The sequence below is a fragment of the Bubalus bubalis genome, chromosome 15 (assembly GCF_019923935.1).
Source record: "Bubalus bubalis isolate 160015118507 breed Murrah chromosome 15, NDDB_SH_1, whole genome shotgun sequence".
Classification (NCBI taxonomy): Eukaryota; Metazoa; Chordata; class Mammalia; order Artiodactyla; family Bovidae; genus Bubalus; species Bubalus bubalis.
Genome location: NC_059171.1, coordinates 44853069 through 44877865, shown reverse-complemented (window position 1 = coordinate 44877865; position 24797 = coordinate 44853069). Strand labels below are relative to the sequence as shown.

General features: G+C 40.0%; 1 protein-coding gene across 1 annotated transcript in view; it reads left to right on the top strand.

Moving 5' to 3' along the window:
- The window catches only part of LY96 (lymphocyte antigen 96), a 35635-nt gene extending 11155 nt beyond the window's left edge, over window positions 1-24480 (top strand). Inside the window, 4 exon segments of the mRNA NM_001290835.1 lie at window positions 6755-6844; window positions 12097-12225; window positions 23404-23456; window positions 24382-24480. Coding sequence (NP_001277764.1) covers window positions 6755-6844; window positions 12097-12225; window positions 23404-23456; window positions 24382-24480 — 371 coding nt within the window.
- The last annotated feature ends 317 nt before the right edge of the window (window positions 24481-24797 follow it).

Sequence of the window (24797 nt, the reverse complement as noted above, 5' to 3'; positions counted from 1 at the left end):
TACAAGCAACTCCTACAGCTCAACTCCAGAAAAATAAATGACCCAATCAAAAAATGGGCCAAAGAACTAAATAGACATTTCTCCAAAGAAGACATACAGATGGCTAACAAACACATGAAAAGATGCTCAACATCACTCATTATTAGAGAAATGCAAATCAAAACCACTATGAGGTACCATTTCACACCAGTCAGAATGGCTGCGATCCAAAGTCTACAAGTAATAAATGCTGGAGAGGGTGTGGAGAAAAGGGAACCCTCTTACACTGTTGGTGGGAATGCAAACTAGTACAGCCACTATGGAGAACAGTGTGGAGATTCCTTCAAAAACTGGAAATAGACCTGCCTTATGATCCAGCAATCCCACTGCTGGGCATACACACTGTGAAAACCAGAAGGGAAAGAGACACGAGTACCCCAATGTTCATTGCAGCACTGTTTATAATAGCCAGGACATGGAAGCAACCTAGATGTCCATCAGCAGATGAATGGATAAGAAAGCTGTGGTACATATACACAATGGAGTATTATTCAGCCATTAAAAAGAATACATTTGAATCAGTTCTAATGCGGTGGATGAAACTGGAGCCTATTATACAGAGTGAAGTAAGCCAGAAAGAAAAACACCAATACAGTATACTAACGCATATATATGGAATTTAGAAAGATGGTAACGATAAGCCTGTGTACGAGGCAGCAAAAGAGACACTGATGTATAGAACAGTCTTATGGACTCTGTGGGAGAGGGAGAGGGTGGGAGGATTTGGGAGAATTGCATTGAAACATGTAAAATATCATATATGAAATGAGTTGCCAGTCCAGGTTCGATGCACGATACTGGATGCTTGGGGCTGGTGCACTGGGACGACCCAGAGGGATGGAATGGGGAGGGAGGAGGGAGGAGGGTTCAGGATGGGGAACACATGTATACCTGTGGCGGATTCATTTTGATATTTGGCAAAACTAATACAGTTATGTAAAGTTTAAAAATAAAATAAAATAAAAAAAAAATAACATCTTAAAAACAGTAAAAATGGAATCATATTGGGTATATTGTTGGGTAACCAGCAGCTTTAAAACCTGATAGTATGCCACAAACATCTATATCATTAAATATCCTAAAAATTTATTTAAATGACTTTGAAAGTGAAAAGTGAAACTGTTAGTCACTTAGTCTTGTCTGACTCTTTGTGACCCCATGGACTGTAGTCCACCAGGCTCTTCTGCCCATGGAATTCTCCATCAAGAATACTGGAGGGGGTGGCCATTTCCTTCTCCAGGGTATCTTCCCAACCCAGGGATCGAACCCGGGTCTTCTGCATTGCAGGTGGATTTTTTACCATCTGGGTCACCAGGGGTTTAATGACTTTACATTAATTCAATAAATAGATGCACAATATTTATTCAGTTGGGTTTCTCTGGTAGCTCAACAGTAAAGAACCCGGCTGTCAAAGCAGGAGATGTGGGTTTGACCCCTGGATCGGCAAGATCCCCTGGAGAAGGAAATGGTAATCCATCCAGTATTCTTGCCTGGGAAATACCATGGACAGAAGAGCCTGGTGGGCTACAGTCCATGAGGTTACAAAAGAATCGGACATGACTTAGTGACTGAGAATTAGTATTTATTCACTCACCTCTGAGCATTTTTTAAAAACTTGAGATATAATTGATATATAACATTATAATAGTTTCATGTATACAATGTGATCTGATATCTGTATATACTGTGACATGAACACCATGATAAATTTAGTTAGCATCCATCACTTCACATAGTTGGGCTTCCCAGGCGGTGCTAGTGGTAAAGAACCCACCTGCCAATTCAGGAGACATAAGAGACACATGTTCAGTCCCTGGGTTGGGAAGATCCCCTGGAGGAGGGCATGGCAACCCACTCCAGTATTCTTGTCTGGAGAATACCATGGACAGAGGAGCCTGGTGGGCTACAGTCCATAAGATCGCAAAGAGTTGGACATGACTGAAGTGACCTAGCACACACACCTCACATAGGTTACAAATCTTTTTTCTTATGCTGAAAACTTTTAAGATCTACCTTTTTTTTGAAATTCCCTGGCAGTCCAGTGTTCAGGACTCAGCACTTTCATTATGGTGACCCAGGTTCATCCCCTGGTTAGGGCACCAAGAATCTGAATGCCACAAGCATGTTCCTCCCACAAGCCCCTAAAAGATCTATTTTCTTAGTAACCTTTAAATATGCAAAATAGTATTATTAACTATAGTCACCATGCTATACATTATATCCCCATTACTTACTTATTTTATAACTGAAGTTTGTATCTTTTGACCCCTTCCACTCATTTCTCCCACCTTCAGCCCCCTGCTTCTGGCAACCACAAGTCTGTTTTCTCAGTTTGTTTTTGTGTGTTTTCTGTGTTTGTTTGTTTTTCAGATTCCACATAAAAGTGAAGTCATATAGTGTTTATCTTTCTTTGTCTGACTAATTTCACTCAGCATAATGCCCTCAAATTTCATCAGTGCTGTTGCAAATTCAAGGTGTTTTTCTTTGGTCGTAATTGTCCCAGGAATGAGCATCTTTCGTCAAGTATTTGTCAACACCCATGATTTGGTGAAATGACTGTTAATATAGCTCCTTCTGTGAGAATTTTATTGCAGGGAAACTCAATTCATTGAATGAGAGATGTTAACATTAATTTTTAAGGGTTGCATTTAGGGACAAATTAAATAAAACTGGTTTAGTCTCTTTCTCCTCCTCCTCGGTGCTTTTATAAGTTCTTGAAATTTCTTATTTAGGAAGATTTGTTTATTAACTCATTCATTCATTCATGTATTCAGTCTCTTAACATTTACTAGAACTCTACTTGATGTGTATTTTCTATTTTTAACCAGTGCAACATACAAAAAGGTGAGGAGAGTAGAGAAAAGAAGAGCAATGTAGAAAAGCACACACTAAAAAGTATGAAAATGGAACAAGTAATTTTATGAAAATATGTTTCGAGGAGTTCACCCACTTCCACACAATTTAAAGTAATTCACTACCTTCAAACTACACCTTAACAATATAAGGACCAATATAAGGGCACTAAAACACTAATCTATTTACATTATAGGGAATTTTTTTTTTTTGTATTTGTACAGAATTTTAAATTTTATTTTACTGTGGTAGGAACACTTTACATGGGATCTACCCTCTTCAATTTTTGAGTGTACATTATTGTTGACTGTGGGCATGAAGTTGTATAGCAGATCTCTAGAGCTTAGTCACTTGCTTGACTGAAACTCTATGCCTGTGATTAGTTACTCCCCATTTCTCCATCCCCTAAGCCCCTGACAACTACTAGCCACTCTCTGATTCTATGAATTTGACTGTTTTAGATACATGGAATTATGCAGTATTTGTCCTTATGTGACTGGTTTATTTCCTTTAGCATAACGGAGAAGGCGATGGCAACCCACTCCAGTACTCTTGCCTGGAAAACCCCATGGACAGAGGAGCCTGGTAGGCTGCAGTCCATGGGGTCGCAAAGAGTCGGACACGACTGAGCGACTTCACTTAAACTTTTCACTTTCATGCATTGGAGAAGGTAATGGCAACCCACTCCAGTGTTCTTGCCTGGAGAATCCCAGGGATGGGGGAGCCTGGTGGGCTACCGTCTATGGGGTCACACAGAGTTGGACACGACTGAAGCGACTTAGCAGCAGCAGCAGCAATGTCCTCGAATGCCTTCATTCATATTGTAGCATATTGCAAAATTTCCTTTTTTTAAAAAGATTAAATAGTATCCCACTGTATGTATATACCACATTTTCTTTATGCATACATCTGTTGATGGACATTTAGGTTGTTCCCACACCTTGGATATTGTGAATAGTGCTACAATGAATGTAGGAATGCTAATGTCTCTTCAAGATCCTGATTTCAGTTATTTTGGATAAGTACTCAGAAGTAGGTTTGCTGGATCACATAGTAGTAATAGTTTTAATTTTTTTCTGAGGAATCTCCATATTGTTTTTATAGCAGTTGTATCATTTTGCATTCCTACAAGCAGTGTGCAAACATTCCAGTTTCTCCACATCCTTTTCAACTCTTGTCATCTTTCTTTTCTTTTATTGATAGTAGCCAATCTGACTACTATCAAAACAAGAAAAGAGGTGCGAGGTGACATCTCATTGTGGTTTCATGATTTGCATTTTCCTGATGCTTAGTGACAAGCATTTTTTCATATACCTGTTGGTCATTTGCATATTTTCTTTGAAGAAATGTACATTCAAGTCCTTAGCTCATTTTAAAATCAGATTGTTAGTTGTATTACAATTGAATTTTTGGAATTCCTTATATATTTTGGAGATCCACACCTTATCAGATATATGGTTTACAAGTATTTTCTCCCACTCCATAGGCTGCCTTTTCACTCTGTTGATTGTTTCCTTTTCTGTACAGGAGATTTTTGGTTTGATATAGTCCCACTTGTTTATTTATATTTTTGCAGCCTTTGTTTTGGTGTCATATCCATTAAATCATTGTAAAATCCAATGTCATGAAGTTTTTCCCATGTGTTTTCTTCTAGCGTTTTTATAGTTTTGAATCTTATGTTTAAGTCTTTAATCCCTTTTGAACTAGCTCTTGTTTGTGGTATAAGATAAAGGTCCAGTTTCATTCTTTTGCATGTTTTCCCAGCACCATTTGTTGAAGAGACTTTCCTTTAAACATTGTGCATTTTTGGCATCCTTGTCAAAGATTAGTTTGCAGAATATATGTGGATTTATTTCTGGGTTCCCTGTTCAGTTCCACTGGTCTATATGGCCATATTTTTGACATTACCATACTATTTTGATTACTATAGCTTTGATATATAGTTCGAAATCAGAAAATGTGATGCTTCCAGATTTGTTCCTCTTTCTCAAATTTATCATCCTTATGGTTCCATATGAATTTTAGAGTCGTTTTTTCTATTTATGTAAAAAAAAGTCATTGAGATTTTGATAGAAATGTATTGATTCTGTAGATTGCCTTGCATAAAATGGACATTTTAATAGCATTACCTCTTCTAAACAAGGAAATGAAGTGAAAGTCGCTCAGTCATGTCTGACTCTTTGCAACCCCATGGACTGTAGCCTGTCAGCTCCTCTGCCATGGAATTCTCGAGGTCAAAATACTGGAGTGGGTAGCCATTCCCTTCTCCAGGGGACCTTCCCAACCCAGGGATTGAACCCAGGTCTCCTGCATTGCAGGCAGATTCTTTACCAGCTGAGCCACAAGAGAAGCCCAATGAACATAAGATTTTTTAAAATTTGTTTGTGCCTTGTTTACTTTCTTTCATCAATGTTTTGTAGTTTTCAACATACAAGTCTTTTACCATCTTAAGTAAGTTTAATCCTAGATATTTTATAATCTTGGTGATAGTGTAAATGGGATTGTTTTCCTAATTTCCTTTTTGTATAGTTCATTACTAGTGTATAGAAATGCAACTGGTATTTTGTATTTTGATATTGTATTCTGTAACTTTACTAAATTTTTTTTATTAGTTCTGACAATTTTTAATGGAGTCTTTAGGGTTTTCTATATATAAAAATTTCCATCTGAAAACAGAAAATTTTACTTTTTCCTTTCTGGTGTGGATGCCTTTTATTTATTTTTCTTATGTAATTCATCTGGCTAGGATTTGCAGTACTGTTGAGAGTGAGTATCCCTGTCTTTCTCCTGATCTGAGAGGAAAAACTTTCAATTTTTCATTGTTGGGTATGATATTAGCTATGAACTTTTCATATGTGGCCTTCATTATGTTGAGGCCATTTCCTCTAATTATAGTTCGTTGGGAGTTTTTATCATGAAAAGGTGTTGAATTTTGTTGTCTATTGAGATGGTCATGTGATTTTTATTCTTCAATCTATTAATGTGGCATATCGGTTAATTGATTTTTGTATGTTGGACTATCCTTTGCATCCCAGGTAAAAATGCCTTTTAGTCATGGTGTGTGATCCTCTTAATGTGCCATTGAGTTCAATTTGCTAGTATTTTGTGATGATTTTTGCATGTAAATTCATCAGGGATATTGGCTTATAATTTTCTTTTCTTGTGGTGTCTTTGTCTGGCTTTACAATGCTAGCCTCATAAAATGAGCTTGGAAGTGTGCCCTCTCCTCCATTTTTGGGGGGACAGTTTGAGAAGAATTGGTGTTAATTCTGACCTAAATGTTCGGTAGAATTCTCCTGTGGAGCCATCTGGCCCTGGACTTTTCCTTGGGAAATTTGCAGTTACTGATTCAGTCTCCTTACTAGTTCTAAGACTGTTCAGACTTTCTTTATTTAGTCTTCTGGGGATCTCCTTGGAAAATGTGGGGCTCTGAATGCATAAACCATCTCTTCCCTTCTGAGTGAAATTAGGGGGTAGGGTATCTCTTCCTCATTATGCTAAGCCAGGAGCAGTGTCTCTGGTGAGAGATGTCTTGAACCTCACTACTGACTTGGTGAGTCTGGTTTTACATTCTCCGGGATGCAGGAAACTGTTGGTTGGTTTCTGATTTCTCACAAAGGGAAGTTGTCTATAAATTATTGCTGTATTGGTGTGTTTGTAGGGGGAAGGAAGACTTTATCTGCCATCTGGTTGACTTCACTCTTCTGGGGATGACGATATTTTTAACTACTCTCAATTTTGCTCATTATAAAATTTTAATGGAAAAGGTAGTTTTGAGGAGGGGGCCCTGATATTCAGAATACTTATTATAAATGACCTAAAATTATTTTAATTTTATTGACATTTTCTTTATTCCATTTAGATAACTTGAAATTTCCTATTTCAATACGTTCTGAGCCCTGTATAACATTGAAGGGAAGCCGTGGAATACTCTATCTCTACTACATTCCAAGTAAGTCCAAAATTTTTTTCTTGTAGATCAATGAAAAGGGCTCCATAAATATCAGTGATAAATGATGAAGTTCTTAATGTATGTGTATTAGTTTTCTATTGCTATGTAACAAATTATCATAATTGTAATGGCTTAAAACAATACATATTCTTTATCTCACAGTCTGTGTGTGTCGGTAGTTTGGCCATGGCTTAGCTGTGTCAGCTTTAGAAGGTCTCCCCCAGGTCTGCAGTCAAGATGTTGGCCAGGGTTTCTTCTGAAGGCTCAACTAGCAAAGAACCCACTTCTAAGCTCAGGTGGTTGTTGACAGTGTTCAGTTTCTGTCTGGCTGTTGGCCAGCTTTCAGTTCCTTGCTGTCTGGGCCTTTGCAACATAGTTTCTTGTGTCCTTGAAATTAACAAGGGGGACAGTTAGCTAACAAGATAGAAGTCACAGTCTTATACAGCCTAATGATGAAAGTGCCACCCTATTATCTTGGCTATTTTCTATTTTTTAGAATCAAGTCACTAGGCTTGCTCACACTCATGTGGAGGGATTATATAATGGCATGGTAAAAATGGAAGCAATTTGAAACTTCTAACCATCTACTACCTATATCCTTCCTCAGTTATTAGCTATTCAGCTGATAAGTAAAGTTGGGTTTTCATGACTCAAAGATTTGTATATGAGCAGTACTCTTGCCTGGAAAATCCCATGGACAGAGGAGCCTGGTAGGCTGCAGTCCATGGGGTTGCTAAGAGTCAGACACGACTGAGCAACTTCACTTTCACTCTTCACTTTCATGCACTGGAGAAGGAAATGGCAACCCACTCCAGTTTTCTTGCCTGGAGAATCCCAGGGACGGGGGAGCCTGGTGCGCTGCCCTCTACGGGGTCGCACAGAGTCGGACATGACTGAAGCGACTTAGCAGCAGCAGCAGCAATCCAGGACTTCTTTTTTCCCTAAAGGTGAACTTTAAAAAAAAAATACAGTGATGATGATATGAAAAGAAGCAATGCTTTTTGTTTTGTTTTGTGTTTTTTCTTCTTTTTCCTCTTTATGATTTTATTTGCTATCATCTTAGTAAAAGTTAATTGGATGATGGTGATAGCATTGGGCTGGATCTAAGGCTCCATGAAAATACACAAAACTTTCTTCCTGGGACTTCTCTGGTGGTCCAGAGGTTAAAAATCTGCCTGCCAATGCAAGAGACATGGGTGCGATCTTTGGTTGGTCAGACAAGATCCCACAAGCCACCGTGCAACTAAGCCTGTGCATCACAACTACTGAATCTGTGCTCTAGAGCTTGTGAACCCATATGCCTCTAGGGCCCATACTCTGCAACAAGAGAAGCCACTGCAGCGAGAAGCCCCTGCTTGCCACAGCTAGAGGAAGACCACGTGCCGCAGTGAAGACCCAGCATAGCCAAAAAAATCCCCCCAAACCAACTTTCATCCTTTCCTACCACTCAATTGTGTCCTGTAAAGATCCCAGGAAACTTCGGTTGTAATAATCATCATTGTCATTATTGTTTTTCATCATCACCATTATCATTTACATCCTAGCTTATATTTGGAGTTTATACTTTAAAAAAGTGCTTATATATATATATATAAGCTTAAGAAACATTTATTCCTGAGTTTAGTTCTCCAGCTTATAGGAAAAAGTGTAGTTGAGAATCCAGAAATGATAGACAATAAACTTACATTTTAATTTTCCTGCATCTAATCATTTAACCTGTATCCTGACACTGTGTTTCTGCATTAATTTATTCATTTAAAAATACTTAGTAATTGTGTAGTTTATTTCAAATATTATGATATGTACTGTGAATTCATTGATAAATAAGACATTCTCTTGACCGTCAAGAATCTCTCAGTGCAATAGGAGAGACAGAACTGTAGATAATATATTACCATAAATGAAATGATAGCAATAAGGCTTAGTGGTAGCACAGAGGAAAGAATAATGAACTGTTTGCTCTACTTTCTTAGCCAAGGGTGAAAGCAATAATCTAAACTTATTTTTTTTACTGAAGTGTAGTTGACTTACAATATTATAGTAATTTCAGGTGTACAACATAGTGTTTCAGTACTTTTAAAGATTATAATTCATTTAAAGTTATTACAAAGCAATAGCTATATTTCTCTGTGCTGTATGGTATATCCTTGTTGCTTATTTCACACATAGTAGCGTGTATCCCTTAATCCCCTAAAATAATCTAAATTTTTACCCCATGAAAGCTCTACAATTTCTTCCTCTTTTTCTCAGGTTTTGTTTTCTGGTCTGTGTGGTGTGCTCTACTCCACACACCACAAATACCTTTGTGGTATTTGTGTGTGTTTGCAGAAGTGATTATTTACATAACGAATGACCTCATTTTCAAGTAAGCCCATTGCCCTTAGACACAGGAAGCAGACCTTCCAGATCCAAGTGATAATAATACAACACAGTTTTACTTAGGGTTCTCTGAAACTCAGATACCAAGAAAGAATTAGACATACAAGGGATTTTTTGCAGGGTGCGGGGGTGGGGGAGGGAAATTCTTAGGAACGGTAAAGGAAAGAGGAAGCCAGAGCAGGCAAGGAGAAGATTCAGACTGAGGTATTGGATTGGCCTACTAGTTTTGAAATGAGAGAGAAGAAAGGAGAATTTGGTAGGATGATCATCAGATTAAAATGAATCCCCGAGACACCGTCAGCAAGGTAAGCGGGGAGCCTTCTGCGTGTCACGCGTGCCCCGTGACGGGCAGGAGTGGACTGGTTCTAGTGCCACGGTCATTACAGGAGCCCACTGTGAGCGTCTGGTCTCTGAAAGTGCAGGAGCTGGAGGCTCTCTGCCTACTGCCCTCCTCCTCACAGATTCTTTGGAAGGGAGTTTTCAGCAGTACAGCTCCAAGGCCACCACAAATACTTTAATCATTTAGTAGATATGACATTTATGTAACATTATATTAATTCAGTAGTTAAAGTATTATTTGGTCATATTTTTTATAATGCTTTCTTTTTATGACCCGGGTTTCCCTAGAATATACTAGAACATCTATGTGAAATTGTGGGCCATATTAATAGAAATCAACCATATTTTTGTGGCCCTATCTCTACTTAAATTCAGTAAGAGCTATAACTGTAATCTTGAACCAAAAATAGGTTAGGAATGGAAATCATTTAAGACTTTGTAGCCTTGCTAATAGAATTGTGTGTCACTATTAACTAATTGACAAATACAGCTGGATCATACACCTTCCTCAAAGTTATTTCCAGAAGTTCCCAAAGTTGTCATGCTGCTGCTGCTGCTGCTGCTAAGTCGCTTCAGTCGTGTCCGAATCTGTGTGACCCCATAGACAGCAGCCTACCAGGCTCTGCCGTCCCTGGGATTCTCCAGGCAAGAACACTGGAGTGGGTTGCCATTTCCTTCTCCAATGCATGAAAGTGAAAAGTGAAAGTGAAGTCACTCAGTCGTGTCCAACCCTCAGCGACCCCATGGACTGCAGCTTACCAGGCTCCTCCGTCCATGGGATTTTCCAGGCAAGAGTATTGGAGTGGGTTGCCATTGTCTTCTCCGATAGGTGACCTCAAAAAAAGTCCTCTTCACCGAAGCCCCAAGAGCCACCATGTCCCAGTCTCTCACTCCAATATCCATATTGATATCCCTGACCTGCTGAGGCACGCAAGTGAGACTTCACTTCGACCGTTGTTCACAGTGACCACAGTGAACTCTAACACGACCACAGTGATGTCTAAGAGCAAGAAGCTTCTCAAGATGTAAAGTATCGAGATGTCAAAGCAACACTTTCTTGGAATCACTGAAGCGTAGAACCAGTGTGTTCCACACAGAAATGGAAGAAGGTTCTTTGTTTTGCATCATCATTGGATGCCATGCTACCATGTGCCTTTATCTCAAGACATCCCCCATGAAAACAGATCTTCAGCTTCCATACACATTCCTGCTTTGAGAGAGGTTCAGGTCCAAGTCCATGGAGTGGACCATGCGGGCCACTATTTGAAACAGACTGTACGATGTTCTCCTTCTCTACATTTAACCCTGAAAGTAGAGAAATGGAGACAAACAAGGAAGTTAGCTGGTACTATAGGCTCAGAGTAATGAGGACCTGCCTTAAGATAGTAGTAATGGGGATGAAAGGAGGCCAGTACAATTTACCAGGGAGGCCAGTAGAATTTACCAGGATTAAGAATTCTAGTGCTGATTTGGTAATGAAGATGAGGAAATCAATTTAAGATCTATTGGGGGTGGTAATAAGTGACATTTGAGTAGAGATACTGAATGAGCACAGAGGACAGGTGCTCAAAAGAAAAGTTGAAACCAAACACGACGATTTAGAAGTTATTACCCTTTGTGGTATTTAAAGCTGGGAAGAGTGTGCAGTGTGAAATTAAGAAGCACTGAAGTTAAAACCCTGAGAAAGATGAGTCAATGAGCTAGACCAGGGAGAGGAGTCAGAATGGTTCAAGGACGACACGAAGAGAGTGGCAGTACCAACAAAAAACGAAGAACAGTGTTTTGAGAAAGGAGGTGACAGTTCTGTTAAGCATAGTCAAGTTCAAGGTAAAGATAGAAATTTTTTTTTTTTTTACTATGGCTACAATGAGTCATGGTGACCTTATTAGGAAAATATTTTCCACAAAGTAATGGTTACAATACTTGTTTTCATTATAAAAGAGATTGTACATCCTGTCCAGTTGGGCCAACTGAATAACTTAGAAGAGATGAGCCAAATGCATTTCTTCCTGGAATTTTCCATGTTCATTGGTAATAAGGAAATTCATAAGGAAATAATAAAAAGTTGATCTATTTAAGTTGTAATCAACGGGTTCAATTTTATCCTCCAAGAAATCTTTCATCAAAACTACTAAAACGTGGGCATGAGTTGATTATAATTATTGTTACTTCCTCTCCCTTCCCTTTCTTTTGAATCTCCTAGTGGAACTGTGACAACAATTGGAAATTTTGTATTTTCAGTTTGATAGTTTTCTCAGAAATACAGATTCTTCTATTGTTTGGCATAGCACAGATAATTCTCACTGAGGAACATTCTATTTGATTACAATTGACTAGTGGGCCTCTCAGAACTACAGTTTTCTCATCTACAAAATAGGATAGTGATATCCATATTACAGATAGTTACGATGATTAAGTGAAATAATGTAGGAAAAGCACAAGGCATATTTTAAGTATACAGTCAATGTTGGTTATTAAACATTTATTAAAAAATGCCTTATTTGAAGGGCTAATGAATTTTTTTTCTCTTTAAGGAAGAGATATAAAGAGCTTGTATTTCAATATCTATCTATCTACTAAGTCCATGAATTTCCCATTGCGCAAAGAAGTTATTTGCCGAGGATATGATGATGATTTTTCCTTTTGCAGAGCTCTGAAGGGAGGTAAGCATTCAATTCACATTACTCTCAGAATAGAATATAATGTCTTATGAGAGTGCTGTGAAAATTAAATACTTTAAAAATGTGGAGTTCCTTTTCTAACAATAATTCTTCATTTCCACCCAATGTTTTTCTTTTAGCAGCCTAAACAACATTTTACAATTATGTTATTGGATTATTATTAAGATGACACTTATTTCGGTGTGTTTGAAGAGATATTAACATTTTTACCTTGTTTAGATTAACATTGTATGTTTACCTTTCATTATGGCTCTTGTTTTCTAAACATTGCATTTATTATTTTTCATAAAAACACAGTAGCTTTTTCTATGCAGTTACATTGATTCCTTCAATGTCTTTTCTTCCTCTTTCTCACCTGGAGTTATTCACAGAATCATAAAATTTCAAAGTTTAGGACCTTAAAGATCACTTATTGCAAACCTATGAATTTTTCCATAATAATTTTTAAAGTATTATTTTAAATAGTTAAAAAATTCTATATATTATATTTTCACATTACTAAAAATTGGAAAGCATAAACAATTAGAAAAGTCTACCCCAGATTAGGGAACTAAGATTCCAAAAGACAGCAGCATGCCCCCTTCCCCAAACAAAATGTTTCTAAGTGAATCAATCTCTTGCTACAAAAATGAAGCTTTAAGATGCGTCTCCCAACCAACCATCTCTCCTCATCTCTAACTTGTCTGCCACCCCCAAGCCACATACAGATTGTGCAGCTGGCATTGTTACGAGTCTGGGTTCAGAGTTATAAAGGCCTGAGCCAGTGTCCCAGCTTTTCTGCCGACCAGCAATGTGGCCTTGGGTGTTATTTAACTTCTCTCAACCTCACTTTCCTCCTCTGAGAAATGGGGACAAGGAAACCTATTTTATGTGGCTTTAAGGATAAAATTAGAGAATCTGTGTTAAAAAAAAATTTTAGTAGAGTGCTCAGTGTGAGAATTCAAGAATTATGATGATTAAGTATGCATTTTTGTTCCTGACTTTATAGTCCTGTCATTTTTATAAGGCAGGAAACCAATGTCTGCAGTGGTTCAGCAATGTGCCCTTGGCCTTTTGGAGATCTGGTAATGGAGTAGCCTCTAGAACTGCTCTTCCACTGGACCATACTTTATTTCTCTTTGAAAGAAATCCCTGGGGATTCTCTGGTGGTTCTGTGGTCAGTGCTCTGCACCTCCACTGCAGGTAGCCTGCGCTTGATCCTTGGTCAGGGAACTAAGTCTCCACAAGCTGCATGACATGGCCAAAACCCACCCCTCACCCCACCCCCCAAAATACACCGAAAAAGCAACAATGACAACAAAAGCGTGAAAGATATTCTCTCGGCAGATTACTGTTTATAAAGTGTCCTCTTCTCTCATACAACAGTTTTACAATTACTTAATCTCTGTGGGATTATGTTGACATTTATATGAATTTTCGAAGTCTCACTTTTTTATGATTGAAGATGTATCAGACTCAACCCAGACTGCCTGCTTCTTCCCACTTCCCCTCTTTTCCTTCCACAAACATCTGTTGAACTTAATCTGAGAAAATCATGATTTCGGGTGTGGTGATTCCAAGTCTATGCGTAGGTTCTCTTTCTTCAGGTCACCTTGTTCTGGGAAAGATAGTCATGGTAACAAATGTTACAATGAAATGTCATAAATGCTAGTAGATTATATGCTCTTAGTTTTAATTGCATAGTTATCAATTTACTGTGACAGGAGAACTCATGAGGCTTCAGAGACTATTAGAGTCTTAAATCTAAGAACCCTAGAGAGTAAGGAAAAAGGACATTCCCTGAGATGAAATAGCATATGCAAACTTGTCTAGCCAGGAAACAATAGTTTCTTTGGAGAGTAGCTTTTTCAAAAAAGTTTTTATTTAATTATTTGGCTCACTGGGTCTTAGTTGTGGCATGTGGGATCAAGTTCCCTGACCAGGGATCAAACCCAGGGCCCCTGAATTGGAGTCTTAGCCATTGGACCACCAGGGAAGTCCCTGGAGAGTAGCTTTTTTATAGTTCGAGCAGAATGTATTTGTGGGAAATTGGAGATGAGCCTAGAAAAGGGGCCAGGGTAGTGTAAGTCATGGGTTAAATACCAGCCTGAATCTTGTTGTTAGTGGGTAGGGGTGACCCAAGGAGATTTCCGTTTTTGCAGATAACTAGTGTCCCTGTGGAAGTGTTACCCAAGATAAGAGGCTAGGCAGGAAATTCAGGCAATCTTCATTGGGGCCCCTGTTGCAGCCAGGGGAAGTGAAAATAAGTAACAAATTGCTTTGTTCACTTTCTGAGATGGGGCCAGCTGGTTTCTTATATGGAGTGAGAGTAGGAAGATCCCCTGGAGAAAGGAATGGTTACCCACTCCAGTATTCTTGCTTGGAGAATTCCATGGACAAGAGGAGCCTGGGGGGCTAGAGTCCATTGGGTAGCAAAGAATCGGACACGACTGAGCACCTAACACACTGGGATAGGACAGAGGAGTTACTTAGGTAGTTTGCCTCCTCCTTTGGTGGTGTTGAGTGCAGGGGACAAAAGCACAATACCCTGTTTTTGCTCCCAACATCCTGTTTTTGCTCCTGGCTCTTCAGAAGTGGCAGTTGGGTTTTTTGGCCTTTTTGTATCCTATTGTCCATAATTTGCCCCAACTGCGAATGCCTGCAATTATTTGTAGTCCCTTATAGTTTCTGTCTGTTTCGTTGCTAGAGGAGTTATTTGTCCAGGTGTAGGTACTATAGCAAAGGTTCCCAGGTCCCAGCCTGTCTCAGAAGGAGGTGGGTTTTGGCTGAGGTAAGAAACTTGGATGGAAGGAAATGCAGCTGGGAGGCTGTGTAAGGGACCATGAGGGAGGCCCTGGGAGTAAAGAGAAGGAGACGAAAGAGAGTATTTTGGGAGACAGGAGTGGTGGGACTGCTGACTGATTTGATGTGGCAGGTAAACATCAAATAAATCAAGAACTGCTCCAGGGTGTTGATTGGATGGATAGAAGTGCCATGATTGGAAATGATGTGTGTAAAAGGAAGGGACAGGTTTTTAAAGAGAAAGATAGTGGGTTCTGGTTTGGCATGTTGGGCTCAAGGTAATTTGGGAATATTCAGATAAAGAAACTCACTTGGCAGCTAAGTACATGGGCCTAGAGATCAGGACATTCTGATTTAAGAAGCACTGATGTTATCAACAGGCCTTTGAAAATTTGCGAATCAAATGAGTAAGGAAAATACTCAACGACTTGTTGTTACAAAGGTCCTACATTTTTAGGATGTGATACGTAGAGAATATGGGCAAGTGAATAAACTGTGGAAAATTCTTAAAGAGATGGGAATACCAGACCACCTGACCTGCCTCTTGAGAAATCCGTATGCAGGTCAGGAAGCAACAGTTAGAACTGGACATGGAACAACAGACTGGTTCCAAATAGGAAAAGGAGTACGTCAAGGCTGTATATTGTCACCCTGCTTATTTAACTTATATGCAGAGCATATCAAGAGAAATGCTGGGCTAGAGGTAGCACAGGCTGGAATCAATATTGCTGGGAGAAATATCAATAACCTCAAATATGCAGATGATACCACCCTTATGGCAGAAAGCAAAGAGGAACTAAAGAGTCTCTTGATGAAAGTGAAAGAGGAGAGTGAAAAAGTTGGCTTAAAGCTCAACATTCAGAAAATGAAGATCATGGCATCCGGTCCCATCACTTTATGGGAAATAGATGGGGAAACAGTGGAAACAGTGGCTGACTTTATTTTTCTGGGCTCCAAAATCACTGCAGATGATGATTGCAGCCATGAAATTAAAAGACACTTACTCCTTGGAAGGAAAGTTATGACCAACCTAGACAGCATATTAAAAAGCAGAGACATTACTTTGCCAACAAAGGTCCGTCTAGTCAAGGCTATGGTTTTTCCAGTGGTCATGTATGCATGTTAGAGTTGGACTATAAAGAAACCTGAGCACTGAAAAATTGATGGTTTTGAACTGTGGTGTTGGAGAAGACTCTTGCGAGTCCCTTGGACTACGAGGAGATCCAACCAGTCCTGGGTGTTCATTGGAAGGACTGATGTTGAAGCTGAAACTCTAATACTTTGGCCACCTGATGCAAAGAGCTGACTCATTGGAAAAGACCCTGATGCTGGGAAAGACTGAGGGCAGGAGAGAAGGGGATGACAGAGGGTGAGATGGTTGAATGGCATCACCGACTCAGTGGACGTGGGTTTGGGTGGACTCTGGGAGTTGGTGATGGCCAGGGAGGCTTGGTATGCTGTGGTTCATGGGGATGCAAGGAGTTGGACACGACTGAGCTACTGAACTGAACTGAACTGAAGATAAAAATTACACATAATCTTTCCACTTCTTACACATAAACACACACACCTTCATTTCTTTCAAAAACACATTTTTGAATAAATAAGTGGATATTTCAAAGGCATTTTAAATTTAATGTCTGTTAACCCTGTTTTCAGGATTTCGCTAGGGTTTCTGTAACAAAGTACCAAGAATTGGATGGCTTAGAACAACAGATTATGGTCTAACAGCTCTGGAAGCTAGAAGTCAGAGACCAAGGTGTTGGCAGGATTGTGCTTCCCCTGAAGCCTCTTGGTTAGGAAGGATCTGTTCCAGGCCTCCCTCCTAGCTCAGGGGGCCTGAGGAGATTCTTGCCTTGTAGATGACCATCTTTCTCCTGTGTCTCCTTGTGTGGTCTTCCCTCTATACATGTTTATCTGCATGTCCAGATTACCCCTTTTTATAAGGACACAGTCATATTCAATTAGGACCCAGCTTAATCTTAACTTGACCATCTGCAAAAATCCCATTTCCAAATAAGTCTGTGCTCAAGGTACTGGGGGTTTGGGCTTGAATATCTGTTGGGGGGACACTTTGCAACCCATAACACCATCTGAGGCTTGGGTCCTATGTGCTGCATAGGTGCAGGGAAACCTGGACTGGACCACCAGTGAGCTACGTGGATACCTTTTGGGGAGAGCAGAGAAGGGTCTAAGCTGAGGTTCTGTCTTCCTTTTCTCTGACTCTGCCTTGTTTCTATCTTGGCTTCTTCAAGAGGCTTCACATTAACTCCCTATAAGAGGAGAATGGGAGATATGTCTTTCTTGGAAAGAAATACAGCTGAAAAAGAGGGCTGCCCCACAGAAGAGGTTAGAGCTCCTTCTCACCTGACCTGGTAGACATTCAGGCAAATTTCCCAAATAGAAATTTGGGAGTTACTATTTTTTTGGCTGCACCATGCAGCATGCAGATTCTTAGTTCCCTGACCAGGGATCAAACCCATGCCCCCTGCAGTGGAAGCATGGGGTCTTAACCATCAGAAAAGTCCCTTGGAAGCTACTCTTGATTTCTTCCTCAAACTGTAGTCCCATCCATCACTCTCTCTTACGAAGTTGGCAGTGTTCACTTCACAACCAGGGCCGTATACTCAGGAGGTCTTCACATTTGGGCTTTACTATTCTGGGATCACAGTCTTGAGATTCTTAGTCATTTTATCTTTGAGTGTGTGTTTTGTACACAAAGTGTGATGGGACAGTGGTATATATGCCCACCTACTCTGGACAGGTTCTTGGCTTCCTGCTGTTCACTGCCCTGTTAGCACCCTGGTCCCTTCTTGGCATCCCCCATCTTGTCCCATCTGGTGGCACCTGTTACCCTCTACCCCTGGTGGAGGCCTGGAGCTGGGAGGGTCAGGGTCAGGCACAGTGTCCTGCAGTGTCTGGGGTGGGGTATGGCAGTGACCACCCCACGTGGACTGGCTGCACCATGGCACTGTTTAGTGGGTGACTAGATGAGGTCTCACCTACAGCAGGTAACTTATGGAGGTATTTTATGGAGGTCGCAAAGCGTTTGAGGGTCATGTGTGGGTCTGCAGGCCTGTGGTAGAGAAAGATGCCTGATTTGGCTTCCCTGCCTTCCCCTGGAGTATGAGGCAACCAGTTGTCAGGCCCACAGTTCGCACAGGTTTCCCCTACCCTCACACCATCTCCCATCATTACGGAGCAGCCCCTGGGTGCCTGCGAACTTCTATATTTACCTTGCGACTGGTGCAGGGAACATTCTCAGATTCTTCTATGCCTGGAGGACCTTCTCAACCTCCTTCTGAATTTTCTGAGTCTGGCTTGTAACGGTTTCTTCTGACCAGCTTCAGGCACCTTCTGGGATGAGCCATGAAATACAAATTGTGAAACTTCAGTGATTCTGCCTTGGAGTTAAATGCTCTGATATTTGTGTTTACAATTGATATTATACAATATAAAGAGGAATGGTAAAATTCATGCTAATAATTTAAAATTTTGTTTTATTTTGAATAGATTAAATAGCAAATTAAAACTATGGCAGTAACTGTAGTTAGCACTGCTGTGTGGTTTATTTGTAAGTTGCTAAGAGAGTAGATCCTGAAAGCTCTTATCACAAGGGAAAAAAAACTCTTTTTGGTTTTATGAGGTGATGAATTACTGTGGTAATTATTTAGTGCCGTGTGTAAGTTAAGTTATTATGCTCTACACCATAAACTTCTGTGCTGTGTCAATTACATCTCAGTAAAACTGAAATAAAAAAAGATTAAAACACTATCATGGCAAATCCAGAGGGAGAAAGAGAGACTGTGAAAGAAAGGAAAAACTTTATATTTTAGTATCTTTAATGGATGTTTCCCCAGCTTTCTAAATAAGTACCCCCTCCCATTTTCTTTCTTTTTAAAAAATATGTTTAATTGCTTATTTGGCTGTGCTGGGTCTGTTGTGGCCTGTGGAATCTAGTTCCCTGACCAGGGATCAAACCTGGGCCCTCTACACGCTAAGTCTTAGCCCCTAGACCATCAGGGAAGTCCCTGGGTCCCTATTATCATTTTGTGCTTAGCCTTGCAAATTATGTAACTGGTCTTAGAGCCAGGTATGCAGGGACCAGGTAGTACCAAGAGCTGGAAATTCAGAAGTGACCAAAGCACAGCCCCTGTCCTCATGGAGTTTGTAGAGCAGTGGAGGAAACAAGATGGTCACTAAGTCATGAAGATAAATATGAAAATGAAATAAGGTTCATTTTACAGTACATGCTCTCAAGAAAAGCAGCAGGATAACTAGGTAGAGCATGATGAGGGAGGTTACCTGAGGTGGGGGTCATGAGGGGCCTTTACCTCCCGTCTCTTCACCGATATCACTGCCTCCTGGGCTCTGACTGGTCTCCCTGACTTTCAGTTCCGTTCAGTTCAGTCACTCAGTCGTGTCCGACTCTTTGCGACCCCATGAATCGCAGCACGCCAGGCCTCCCTGTCCATCACTAACTCCCGGAGTTCACTCAGACTCACGTCCATCGAGTCAGTGATGCCATCCAGCCATCTCATCCTCTGTCGTCCCCTTCTCCTCCTGCCCCCAATCCCTCCCAGCATCAGAGTCTTTTCCAATGAGTCAACTCCTCACATGAGGTGGCCAAAGTACTGGAGTTTCAGCTTTAGCATCATTCCTTCCAAAGAAATCCCAGGGCTGATCTCCTTCAGAATGGACTGGTTGGATCTCCTTGCAGTCCAAGGGACTCTCAAGAGTCTTCTCCAACACCACAGTTCAAAAGCATCAATTCTTCGGCACTCAGCCTTCTTCACAGTCCAACTCTCACATCCATACATGACCACAGGAAAAACCATAGCCTTGACTAGACGAACATTTGTTGGCAAAGTAATGTCTCTGCTTTTGAATGTGCTATCTAGGTTGGTCATAACTTTTCTTCCAAGGAGTAAGCGTCTTTTAATTTCATGGCTGCAGTCACCATCTGCAGTGATTTTGGAGCCCCCAAAAATAAAGTCTGACACTGTTTCCACTGTTTCCCCATCTATTTCCCATGAAGTGATGGGACCAAATGTATGATCTTCATTTTCAGAATGTTGAGCTTTAAGCCAACTTTTTCACTCTCCACTTTCACCTTCATCAAGAGGCTTTTTTGTTCCTCTTCACTTTCTGCCATAAGGGTGGTGTCATCTGCATATCTGAGGTTATTGATATTTCTCCCGGCAATCTTGATTCCAGCTTGTGCTTCTTCCAGTCCAGCGTTTCTCATGATGTACTCTGCATATAAGTTAAATAAGCAGGGTGACAATATACAGCCTTGACGAACTCCTTTTCCTATTTGGAACCAGTCTGTTGTTCCAGTTCCAGTTCTAACTGTTGCTTCCTGACCTGCATACAGATTTCTCAAGAGGCAGGTCAGGTGGTCTGGTATTCCCATCTCTTTCAGAATTTCCCACAGTTTATTGTGATCCACACAGTCAAAGGCTTTGGCATAGTCAATAACGCAGAAATAGATGTTTTTCTGGAACTCTGTTGCTTTTTCCATGATCCAGTGGATGTTGGCAATTTGATCTCTGGTTCCTCTGCCTTTTCTAAAACCAGCTTGAACATCAGGAAGTTGTCCCCTTAAATCCAGCTACTGTACAGTCATGTGACTCAACTCTCCAAACAAAATCTGACTAATTCACACCCTTGGTTGTTTCCCCATCACCACCATTCTCTTCCCGTGGAGTCTAAGTCAATTCATGCTAACTTCTTCAATTTTACTTCTTTGCACTCCTGCTGCTTCTTTGCTTTAATGACACTGAGCCCCTTTCAGGCATACCTGTAAACTATCAGAATACTGATTTTCACCTTCCTGCCTTTGCTCCTCTTTTTCCAACCACCTGGAATATACCCCCTACCTACCTTCCCATCTTTTATGTCAGTTCAATTGTCATAATAACATTAACATCAATGAAAAATTAATAAGATCATTGATAATATTAATAACATCATCATTATTATTCACAAGATGCTCTGGGGGTTGTAGAAAGGAGTAACATTTAATGTTATAATAGATAACATTTGAATGTTAATAATATTTAATGAGACATTGTTCTGAGCACTTACATGTATTAACTTCTATAGCTCTTGTCTACAAAGAATGTCACCTGCCATATCAGTAAACAGAGGACGTTGTGGCCATTAAGCCATCAGCCACTGCAGCTGCTCCCACCCCTTCCCTCTAAAGTAGACTGTGAGGGGATTGAGGACGGAGAAAACAAGATACTGGCCCATGATACTGGCCCTCAGATCTAGGGCATGTCTGAGGTACATATCAAAGGAAAGATTCCATGAGCATCTTCCTATACATAGAAAAGTGCTAAATTCATGAACCTGAGTTGTCTAGATTTTATTTAATAGAAATCTTTTGATGTTCCAACTACCTCAGTTTTTTTTTTTCTTTGCAAGAACTCCTATGTATTTTGGCTCCTCCCTTATCTCTTTGGAACAGTCCCTCTGAGCTATCTGAGAGGCTGTCTTCTGGGCTTAAGTCCTCAGTATGTCTACTGTATAAAATATAGTTCTCAACTATAGGTTGTGCTTTTTTTTTCACTCGACACCCTCATAATAATCCTATGAAATAGACATTATTATCTATTGTCATTTCGCTGAGGCACAGACAAGTTAAGTGACTTGCCCAAAGTCACATACTGAATAAGTTGAGGACCTGGGATTAAAATTCAAGCAGGTCAGGCCCCAGAAGCATCACTCTTAATAAAACACTATCCTGCCTTCATCCTTACTGCATCTTTTCATCACACAGTGAATTTGTACTGGTTTATTTGCATGTCTGTGTTCCAGGAGACTTTAACTTTTTGATGGGAAGGATGGTATTATACTAACCTTGTCTCCCCAGTCCCTGGTGCAGAGTAGGCTTTCAATAAATATTTGTTGAACTATTAAATTTGAATTCAATTAATCTTGAATAAAAGATCCTAAGATCATTAAGATATGGTCACTTTACTGAATTCAAGAGCCAATTTTCTCAATGTATGAGCACCCCTAATAAGAATACCCCCAGAAGGAAATAAATAAATCCTTATTTGGGAAAAAGAACATATAGATGCAGACATTATCCAATCATTTGCTATTAAGGATTGTCTTTAGCCAACTCAGAGAACAGTAATCATTATAGTTTGCATTTGTCTATTTTTATTACTTTAAAAAAGATTTTTGGGGCTTTCCTGATGGCTCAGTGGTAAAGAATCTGCCTGCCAATGTGGGAGACACAGGTTCAGTTGTTGGTCCCAGAAGATCCCACATGCTTCAGAGCAACTAAATCTGTGCACCACAACTATTGAGTCTATGTTCTAGAACCCATGTGCCACAAGTACTAAGCCCGTGTGTGTGAACTACTGAAACGTGCATGCTCTAGGGCCCATACTCTACAATAAGAGAAGCCACTGAACTAAGAAGCCCATGCCCACAACTGGGGAGTAGCCCCCACTTCCTGCAACTAGAGAAAAGCCTGTGCAGTAATGAAGACCCAGCACAGCCAAAGATAACAATAAATAAATTAAAAAATTTAAAAAGATTTTTGGTCACTATTGCTTTTGTTAGAGAGTCAAAGCATTTTTCTTTCTATCTCTGCCCTTTAAGTTCACTCCTTTGCTGTTTCTGACTGGGTCAGTGGATTTCCCTGAATTTCTGTTTCCCACAGCTTCTGCGGGGCCAGGCCCATGACTATGCATTTCAACAGTGACTACATACCTGGGCTTCTCAGTGGTGGGGTTGAAAGGAGCTTTGATATCCTGGCTGCCTCCCAAAACTCTCCTCCACCTTTAGGAAGATTTTTCTTCATCATTTCCTGCTGAGATGCAGCAACAACAAAGATGCACACATGTAACGTGGGATGAAGCGTATTAGCACTAGCTTGTTCATCATTCATTCATTATTGAGACCAGTGGGCCTTACAAGTTTGTGTCCACTAGGGGATGAGATACAGGCTGATACTGAGAGGGGCTCAGGGTGGCAGAGGAAGCCACGGGGGAATCATAGACAGGGGATAAGATTTGTTGTTTCTCTACAATTTTGCTTGGATTACTTTTGCCAGTAGTAAAATTATAAAAGGTACATATCATATTGTGTGTGTGTGCTAAGTAGCTTAGTCGTGTCTGACTCTTTGCAACCTTATGGACTGCAGCCCACCAGACTGTTCTGTCCATGGGATTCTCCAGGCAAGAATATTGGAGTAGGTTGCCATGCCCTTCTCCAGGGGGATCTTACTGACCCAAGGATTGAACCTGTGTCTCTTACATCTTCTGCATGCATGTCATACTACAAAAAAAAAAAAAAAAAAAAAAAAAAAAAAAATTACCTAATATTGGCCAATAACTTTTTCTATTTTGGTTGCAGAGACTGTGAACACAACAATACAATTCTCCTTCAGGGGAATACGATTTTCTAAGGTATTGTTCAAGTCGTTTTGTACTTCTTTAATGTTTTGTTGTAACAGATGTGTTAAGAATTTGAAAAAAAACAATCCACAACTTCTAAAAATATTGATTCAAGATTAAGATGTTCGATATTGTTTTTAAACTTTTTTTGATTTTGTATATTTTGCTATTTATTTTTTCTGTGGAATATGGAAAAATAGAAAACTTACACCAAAGGAAACCCTTTTTACTTATTTTTTAATAATTTTGTTTATTTACTTTTGGCTCTGCTGGGTCTTCGTTGCTGTGCAGGCTTTTCTCTGGTTGCAGCAAGCGGGGGCTACTGCCTAGTCAGAGCGTGCAGGCACCTCGTTTTGGCGGCTTCTCTTGTTGTGGAGTTTGGGCCCTAACGCAGGTTTCAGTAGTTGACACCTGTGGGCTCGGCAGTTGTGGCACACGGGCTTAACTGTTCCGTGGAATGTGGGATCTTCCTGGACCAGGGATCAAACCCATGTCTCCTGCATTGCCACTGTGCCACAAGGAAAGCCCAAGAAAACTCTTTTTAAATTCCAACATATGTTGCTAAAAGTAATGCAAATGCTTACTGTTAATATGATGAGTGATCTTCGGGTGAAAGCATTGTTGTGACCACTGTGTGTAACTCAGTAACTGCCTCCATGAGTAATAATGAGGGGCAATTTTAGATATTTGCATTAGAAGTGCAATGAAACTTTGTACATTTCACTTTTGGTTAACTATTTTGAAATAAACATTAATAGTACATATTCTTTACCTATTTTGTTTCAAATTATCAATATTTCTAATGTTTGAAAATGTCATAGGCTAGTCTAGAAAACAGAAAGTATTAAGTAGCTTTCTGCTAGTAAGACAAAATTCTTATAAAAGTCTTACAAGATAGAAGCATCTAACATTTTATATTACTTGTATTTCATTTTAGGGACAATACAACTGCATTACAGAAGCCATCGAGGGGAACACTGAAGAAAAGCTCTTTTGCTTGAACTTTACTATCATACATTACCCTGATTTCAATTAGAATAAATCAAATATTTGCTTTTATTTTTCAGAAGTTTTATTCTTCACTTAAAATATTTTTTACACTGTATATTTGTTTGCTAGGTCTGCCATAGCAAATACCACAGACTAGGTGCCCTAAACAAGATTTATTTTGTTCTGGAGGCTAGAAATCTGAGATCCAATTGTCAGCAGATTGGGTTCCTTTTGAGGCCTCTCTCCTTGGCTTGTAGATGGCCTTTGTCTCCCTATGTCCTCACGTCATCTTCCCTCTGGGCATGTGACCCTAATCTCTTATAAGGACACCAGTCATTGGTTTAGGGCCTACCCGAGTGACAT